This window comes from Myotis davidii, unplaced genomic scaffold (assembly GCF_000327345.1).
Source record: "Myotis davidii unplaced genomic scaffold, ASM32734v1 scaffold292, whole genome shotgun sequence".
NCBI lineage: Eukaryota > Metazoa > Chordata > Mammalia > Chiroptera > Vespertilionidae > Myotis > Myotis davidii.
This window is the reverse complement of record NW_006285042.1, coordinates 518527-527623: the sequence shown is the minus strand read 5'-3', so window position 1 is coordinate 527623 and position 9097 is coordinate 518527. Positions and strand designations below refer to the sequence as shown.

General features: G+C 39.1%; 1 protein-coding gene across 1 annotated transcript in view; it reads left to right on the top strand.

The window, feature by feature from the left end:
- Window positions 1-1536: 1536 nt before the first annotated feature.
- CD86 (CD86 molecule) overlaps window positions 1537-9097 on the top strand; it is a 90449-nt gene continuing 82888 nt past the window's right edge. The window contains exon 1 of the mRNA XM_015558491.1: window positions 1537-1672. Coding sequence (XP_015413977.1) covers window positions 1659-1672 — 14 coding nt within the window. The 5' untranslated portion in view covers window positions 1537-1658. The remainder of the gene's footprint in view (window positions 1673-9097) is intronic.

The window sequence follows — 9097 nt, the reverse complement described above, 5'->3', positions numbered from 1 at the left end:
AAAAATTTACTCCAGAATGTAAGTAGAAAAAATAGTAACTATGACTTTAGAAGATTTTGAAAAAAAAGTAATAAAAAGAGATAGCCTAATAGATATGAAAAGTATTTGTTGTGGACTAAATTGTGTGACCCCGAACTCATATGTCTCTTTTGTAATACATTCATATTGACTTTACATTTAACTGGAATCTTATCTGGGTAGAGAATGTTCTACCTCAAAACTTTATAGAGTCCTGGCCAGGTGGGTCAGTTGGCAGGTTTGATTCCCAGTCAGGGCACAAACCTAGGTTACAGGTTCTATGCCTGGTCAGAACAAATACAGGAGGCAACCAATCTATGTTTCTCTCTCACATCTATGTTTCTCTCTCTCTCTCAAATTAATAAAAACATATCCTTGGGTGAGGATTTAAAAAAAACTTCCATAGATATTGTTTCATGTTTTTCTGATATTTAGGGTTGAGTAAGAGGCCAAGCTTATCTTTCTCTGTAGTCATCCCACTTTTAAATTTTGTTTTTAGCCCTTTTTGTCTTTGGAATTTAAAATTTCCACAATAATTATCTAAATAAAAATTTGTCTTCATAAATGTTTTGACAAACCCGTTGAGTTCCATAATAGTGCCCTTTTTAGTTCACATGTGAAGATTTCTTTTTTTCTGGTAATAGTCTCTACTTCATGACTTTCATGTTTCCCATGTGCATCTCTTAATTTTAGGATACTGCTTTTTCTTAAATATTCCTCTATTTCAGGAATCTTCTATTTGACCATTTTTATCTTTGTCTATATTTTTTATTTTTTAATATATTTTATTGATTTTTTACAGAGAGGAAAGAGAGAGATAGAGAGTTAGAAACATTGATGAGAGAGAAACATCGATCAGCTGCCTCCTGCACATCTCCCACTGGGGATGTGCCCACAACCCAGGTACATGCCTTGACCGGAATTGAACCCGGGACCCCTCAGTCCGCAGGCCGACGCTCTATCCACTGAGCCAAACCGGTTTCGGCTATCTTTGTCTATAGTAGAAATGAAATAATAAAAGCAGTAGCTTTTGTTGTCCTGCTTGGTTGTGCAGCTCTCACAGGAGGACACCCTCATGCCCTCAAAGGTCATTAAAATCCTCCATCATCTCAGTGGTGGTAATCGGCAGGGGGAAAGCTGCTCAATCCCAATCCAGATGCATAATAAATCACATTTATTCTCTTACCAAAATCTATAGAATTTTCTTTTGATTCTATTTTATAGATGAAGATATTTTTTCCCCTCCTCTTTTTAATTATTTTATTTTCTAGGTTTTTTAGGGAAATTCAAGTGGGGGGCAGGGGGGTTAGTCTGCCTCTCTCCATGTTGTATCTGGAATTCAAGCCACTAATTATTTTTTAAACATGTATTTAGACAAGCTCAATGAATTCACACGCAAGGAAAGGGTTAAATTCCACAAGTGTCAGCAAAATCTGACAAAACAGAAAAGAGGAACCGCTTTTATTAAAGAAAGTTACAGGGTGTACAGTCATTGAGAAAGTCATTGAGAAGGAAGGCTTTCACAGGAGTAGAACGGATTGCTCCTCCTTCCCCTATAACGCAGACGAGCACACACAGAACACACAGACAGACAAGTGGAGTCATTCCCAGACGTTAGCCCAACGGGGAACACAGCCAAGATGGATCTCAGATGGTAAGTGATTCTTCTTCTTATTCTTATTTTCTTATTTTTTGAAAGGCAATTTTTAATTAAGTGACATCAGCGGCAGGCTGAGGTTAAGGTGCTGTTTTCTTTCTTTCCTGCCCAAGATGCTAATATACATTAAGAATGGTCTAATGCCCATAGTCGGCAAACTGCGGCTCAAGAGCAACATGCGGCTCTTTGGCCCCTTGAGTGTGGCTCTTCCTAAGCCTTAGGAGTACCCTAATTAAGTTAATAACAATGTCCCTATATAGTTTAAGTTTAAAAATTTTGGCTCTCAAAAAGAAATTTCAATCGTTGTACTGTTGATATTTGGTTCTGTTGACTAATGAGTTTGCCGACCACTGGATGCTATGAAACATTAGCTCAAGTCCCAAAGCCATTCTTCCCTTCTTGGAGTATCCACTATATGTTGATTCCAGAGTTCCAAGGCGGGGAAGCTTTTTAAACATTTTCTATCAAAGACATTTGACTGCCCCTTGAAGGAGGGAATTATTGAGCTGCTCAAATTGTTATTGCTTGTTGTTGTTTTTTAAGTGGTTAATTTTGTAAATTTGTTTTTCAAATATTTCAATGTTTCAGTTGTTGATGTTAAGAATCATGAAATTTTAAAATGTCTGCATAAACATGACTAATAGAGAGTAAATTTTGTGTATACCAACGTCGGTTTGGCAGGGAGCTGGGTTAATGCAATAGAGAAGGTAGAAAGGGACAGGCTAAGGAAAAGGAAGAGGAAGATGAGGTATAAAAAGAAAATACAGAACCCAGATAATGAGTCACAAATAAACCATGGGAGATTCTGAATAGGGTGAGGTGATGGAAAAAAGCAGAGTAATTCAATTAGCTACTAAGCATTGAACATGCTTGGTGTACTGTGTACTTTACTGTCCTCTCACTGAATTTTAATCTTTGCCATGACTCTCAGGAAAATGCTATCATCACTGTGTTTCATGAATGAGATAACTTGCAGAAGAGGCTAAAGCTCACACTGCTCGTAAGGGTCAGAGCTAAAATCTTTCTTGCCGGTTGGTTGTACACCACAGGGTTTCTCCATGCCCTGGCAGTCCCCTATGGCTGTGACTTACTGGAAGGGGTCACACCTCCCTTCTCTTGGATCGTGGCAGCTGGGGTCAGTTGTTATTTACTACTACTGGTCTTTGAAAATCTAAGACCAGTAGTCAATAATCTACCCAGTGCTGAGTGGTTTGGAAATGGCTTTGCTTCTTTTCCTTCAGAAGATTAGAATTTAATTTCCAAGTAAACATTACTTTTCCCTCCAGTGGAATTTTGAAATGTTACACATGTATGAAAAATATTTTCAGAATTTATAATTTTTGTGGAGCCACAGAAGTTGTACCACTTAATTATGTTGATACTGCTTGTAGATGTCTACAGAACCACAGGCCATTGTCTAGATTCTCTGTTTCAAAGTGCTTGAAAATTGATTATGAGCAGGAAATTTTAGAATATAAATGACCAATAAATAATGTTTAGTCTTATCTGAAATAAAAGAAATACAAATTGAAACAGTGAAATACTATTTTTCTTTTATCAAAGTGGCATGCTTCTCAGGAGGGAGGAACATTTTATGTCCTTATTACCAGACGATAGTAGTATCTTTCTGGACAATAATCTGTTGATTCATATCAAAAGCCCTTAAAGTGTGTATTTACTTTAGCCAAGCAGTTTAACTTTTAGGAATTTATTGTAAGGACATAATCATAAATGTCTGTAAAGTTTTAGGACATGAATATTTTTCTTGCCATTGTTTCTAATAGGGAAAGTCTTGGAAATAAATGTGTGAACATAGGTAACTGGTTAATTAGGGAACATCCATATATGCCATACAATCATTAAAAATTCTATTGTAGAACCATTTTTTATATGTTTAGCTTAAGAACAAAATCAGAATGTTTATTACATACATGATACCTGTATATACACAACATTAATCAGAAATACAGAAATATAGATAATTTTTATTTTCTACTTTGTGTTTTTAAACTTGGATTATATGTGCATGCAGAAAAATAAATTTAAATATCTAAGAAAAAGAAACCAATAACTCATAATTTGTAAAATTTCATTGTTAGGGCTTTGGCTCCTTGTACTTAATTTTTTTGTATCTTGACTTCTCCTCAAATATACCAACTTTACCCATAATTCACTAGATCCTAATGGGCTTGTTTTCATAGGATGTTCTATGTAGAAGACACTAGAGCCCTCATTTTCTTATTTTACGGATGTGATGGCATGGCTCTAGAGCAGTGATGGCAAGTCTTTTGAGCTTGGCGTGTCAGCATTTTGAAAAACCCTAACTTAACTCTGGTGCCATGTCACATATAGAAATTTTTTGATATTTGCAACCATAGTAAAATAAATACTTATATTTTTGATATTTATTTTATATATTTAAATGCCATTTAACAAAGAAAAATCAACCAAAAAAAATGAGTTCGCGTGTCACCTCTGACATGCGTGTCATAGGTTCGCCATCACTGCTCTAGAGAGTGAGCTGCATGTTGGGAGAAAGAATAGTGTAGTGGTTAAGTGGCTATACTTTGGAACATAAGTGCTAGGGTTTGAATTCCAGCTTCTCCCATTTTCTAGTGGACAAGTTGGTTAATAATTGTAATCCTCAGTTTTTTATGTTTATTATGGGCATAATTGTGACTTATTATAAGGTGGTTATGAGATTTTAATGTGATAATCCATGTAAAGTGCTTAGAACCTTGTTCTGATAATTACTCAGTAATTATTATTAGTTGTTTTTACTACCATTACTGTTAGAATTTAGAAATAGAGAAAAAGTGATTTGTCTAAGATTATACAACTATTGATGGCAACACGATAGCAATAGGAAGGTTTTTTTATGACAGTAGGAAGGTTTTTTCAAGCAGGTGGTTAATACCCTCTGAGCCCATCAGGACAGCCCCAGTCTCGGCTGTAAGGGAAGCTGACCTGAAACAGGCAGAGCCTAAGTACAAGGCCAGCCACTTCAAGGGAATGACTGATCACAATGGGAAACCAAATGCTGGAGAGGAGGGTGCAGCTAAGGAAGCTAAGAACCAGGTTAGGCACAGAGATAAATCCTGGAGCAAAGAGCTAGTGCAGGAGGGAAGAGATAACCCAGATACTTTTATAGATCTTCAGCTGTGGACTCCATGGGGAAGGGTGTCATGTTGGTTTAAAGATCCAAGGTATGGGTGAATAGACAAATAGGGTGCATGATGGAATTGCAAGTATAGCTACGAGAAGATGCCTTACAGATAATAATAAAAGAGGATGAGGTCGAAACTGGGAGGGCCAGGACAAGGAGCCTCCAGGGCCCAGGCATCCAGTCATGATTATCCCGAAGTCATAGCCTAAGTTTGAGCGGTCATACATAAATAAGGAGAGATAACGATAAAATTGGCTTTAAAAATTCCTCTGGCAGGAGAATGCAGAATTGATTTGAGGTGACAAGGAAATCATTTAGAAAACTATTGTAATAATTCAAGGATGGGTGTTAGGGACATGAAACCAGGGTACTTATGGTGGGACCAGAGAGGTGAGGATGCATTTAAAAGATTTTTAAGAACTACAGTTGACAGGATTTTGGTTTTGACAGATGTGGAGCTTGGAAGAAGAGATCTAAATACACAGTGGCATCCTTCCCCCCAAAATAGGGAATCTATAGGAAGTGGATTGGGTTTGGGCAGGGGGAAAGAGAGGGCAGAAGTTGAGTTCATTTTTTAAAATACTGAATTTGAGATTGTGTGGAGCAGGTGAATGGTGATGTGCAAGTAGACAAGTGGTTATATAGGCAAAACTCAAGAAAGGGATATGGGCTGGAGTAGACATTAAGTCTTTAGCATAAGTACAGCTGATAGTTGAAATTCCTGTTGTGGGTGAGATCACTAGAGAGAGATGGTAAAGTGAGAAGAAGCCAAGGATGGAACCTGTAAAACTTTGAAATTTAAGGAGGTAGGATGAAGAGTCCAAAATAAATTCCAAGGAGGGACCATAGATTACAGTAAAGCAGGAGAGAGATGCAAGAAAGAGGAGGATGTGTCCATGGAAAGACAAAACATATTTACCAAACTTCTACATTGAGCACATGAGATACAATAGAAAAAGTGACTCTAGCAACTTAGTTTTAAGGTTGAATTGTGTCCCCTCAAAATTCATATGTTGAAGTCTTAACCATCAGTACCTCAAGATGTGATCATGTTTGGAGATAATCAAGTTAAAATGAGGTCATCAGGGTAGGCCCTAATCCAAAATGACTGGTGGTTTATAAAGAAGAAGAAATTTGGATGCAGAAACACAGATAGAGAGAAGATGGTGTCAACAGACATGGAGAAGAGGGCCATCTACAAGCCAATGAAAGATCCCTCCTTGGAACAGATCCCTCCCGAACAGTCCTTGGGAGGAATCAGCACTCCCAACATCTTTATTTTGGAACTCTGACTTCTAGAACTATGAGACAATACGTTTTTGTGGTTTAAGCTACTCAGTTATGGTACTTTGTTACTACATCCTGTCAACATAAGAATGTCTAAACCTTTTAGAGAATTTTTATAAGAGTTTATTTGATCCAAACTGATGACAATTGCTGGGAAACAAGATCTCAAATGTTCTGAAGAGTGACAGTTTTGCAGTTTCTTTTATGTATTTGGAATTAAGAAGGGAATGTAAGAAAGATTACATGAAGGTGAAAGAAAGCAAGGCAGGGATTGAATGACAGGATAGTTAACAAGAGTATGTGCTCTCTTGAAAGTGACTACGCTTCTGAGGGGTCTGCAAAAGAAGCATTTCAATGGTGTATTAACTTAGATGCACAAAAACAATGGACAGGGCTTGGTCAAGGCAAAGATAAACTTTTGAGTGAAGAAGTTATATGCCTAGGACCTGCCCAGTTAGGATTTTTTTTTTTTAATCACATCACTCTGTGAGGTTACTCTCAGATTTATTACAGTGCCCCTTTTCATCCACTATCCCTAATAAATGAATACATTTGGTAAATGAACAAAATCTACAGTAGTAAAAGGGAAACATGCAACTTGACTATCCCTCCCTATGCCCACCAGCCAATCAGGGCAAGTGTGCAAAATAACCCAACAAAGACCGGCAGCAGCCACGGAGCTGGAGTGAGCAGGAGGCTTGGGTTGCCCCTGGCGATGGGGGAAGCCAAGCTTCCTGCCCTGGCTGCTGCTGAAGGAGGGGCTGAGGGCCTGGGTCACTGGGGGTGTGGCCAGCCTGAAAATGGTCCTTAGCCCCTCATTCAGGTTGGCCAGGCACCCCAGCGGGACCCCCACCATGAAGGGGGTTTGGCCAGCCTGAAAACAGCCCTCAGCCCCTCACCCAGGCTGATCAGGCACCCCAGCGGGAACCTCCACCCTAAAGGAGGTGTGACCAGCTTGAAAACAGCCCTCAGCCCCTCACCCAGGCTGGCCATGCCCCCCCACCCAGCAGGGACCCTCACCCCATGGGGGTGTGGTTGGCCTGCAGACCACCACAGGCCCCTCGCCTGTAATACTTTCAACTCTGACTTCCCCTCTCCCAAGGGGTGATGTATTCATTGTTTGTTTAGTGAACAGGCTTCTGTCGAATGTTTCTTACTGTTCTCATAAAAAAAATTGCTTGTCTTCACACTGTAATTGAGACATTGTTTGGGTTTCTGCCTGAATCTGTGCTCCCAGAATTGCAATCCCTTCATCCTAAATAAACACTTGTTGCCTCTCATTTTGCAATTTTATTTATTTATTTTAATTTTTTAAAATATGTTTAATTGATTTTTTACAGAGAGGAATGGAAAGAGAGAGTTAGAAACATCGATGAGAGAGAAACATCAATAAGCTGCTTCCTGCACACTTCCTACTGGGGATGTGCCCGCAACCAAGGTACATGCCCTTGACTGGAATCGAACCTGGGACCTTTCAGTCCACAGCCCAATGCTCTATCCACTGAGCCAAACCAGTTAGAGCAGCACCCCCACACAAATTTCGTGCACCGGGCCATTAGTACCTTAATAAGAATGCATACTGCCAGAGAAAGAAACTGAATACGTGTCTCATATGTGGGAGGGGGAGTGTCCAAAACGATTAGGTTACCTGGGTGAAGAGGAGAAAAATGTTTCACAAAGCAGAGGGTAGTCACAGGATCAAATTCTGCAGAAAGGCGAAGTAGGAGAATGACTGAAAATGTCAATCCTGAGGCCTTCAGTGACCTTTGTGGAATACTCCCAGTTAAGTAGGAGTAGACCTCAGAGAGCTGAGAATGTGGAGACAGCAAATAGACTACTACTGAAAAACATTTGGTGATGAAAGGGGACCTCTTCACTGGACCAAACTTGCCTCTACTGTCCATAAAGAGCCACAGGGAAACAACTTGAGTTGAGTCAGCCGAACCTGGAGTATTCTCTAACTTAACAGCTAAACACGGGAGAGAAAAGTCAATACTTCTTATTCCACTCAAAACTGGTTTGGGAAGGATTTCAGGAAGAAAATGATTTTTGTAGTTGTCATTTTCACATTGGGATTTTGGTACAAACACAGATTCCACTCTGTTTTGTTAAGCAATAGAAAGTTGTTATTCAAGCCTTCTCAAAGATGAAACCCATGGTGAATTTGGTGATGAAAAGAAGAAAACAAGTTTGAGTGAAATTTTGGGGATCACCTATCATTTATTTCAATAAGTAGGGAAGAAAACCTCATAGACTTGGAATGGAGAACTATTAAAGCACTTTCTTAGATAGCTTTGAACTCAAAATGAGTCTTAAATTTTCTTTCTGTAGTCTCAGGGATTTGATTGCCAAATAACCCAATGTCACAGTTCTATATTAGGGAATCAAATTAATCAGATTTTACTAAAAATTAATAAAAGACCGAATAATAATAAAAAGAATGAAGTAAACCAGTCACCACCAGCCAGAAATTCCCATGGAGCAAAATCTTAAGTAAATACCCAAAAGATAAACCTAGATCATCATGCCCATCTTACAAATATTTTCAACCAACTAAAGAATAAATCTTTATCAAGAACCTGATAGTTCTAAGGCTTTGTGAAGAAATAGCCAACATGTAGTGTTTTCTTTTTAAATATATTTTATTGATTTTTTACGGAGAGGAAGGGAGAGAGACAGAGAGCCAGAAACATCGATGAGAGAGAAACATCGACCAGCTGCCTCCTGCACATCCCCCACTGGGGAAGCGCCCGCAACCCAGGTACATGCCCTTGACCGGAATCGAACCCGGGACCTTTCAGTCCGCAGGCCGACGCTCTATCCACTGAGCCAAACCAGTTTCGGCAACAACATGTAGTTTTAATAGTCTAACTGGGAATATAAAACAATTATAAAATGACAAAAATGCCCTACCTGGTTTGGCTCAGTGGATAGAGCGTCAGCCTACACACAGAAGGGTCCCAGGTTTG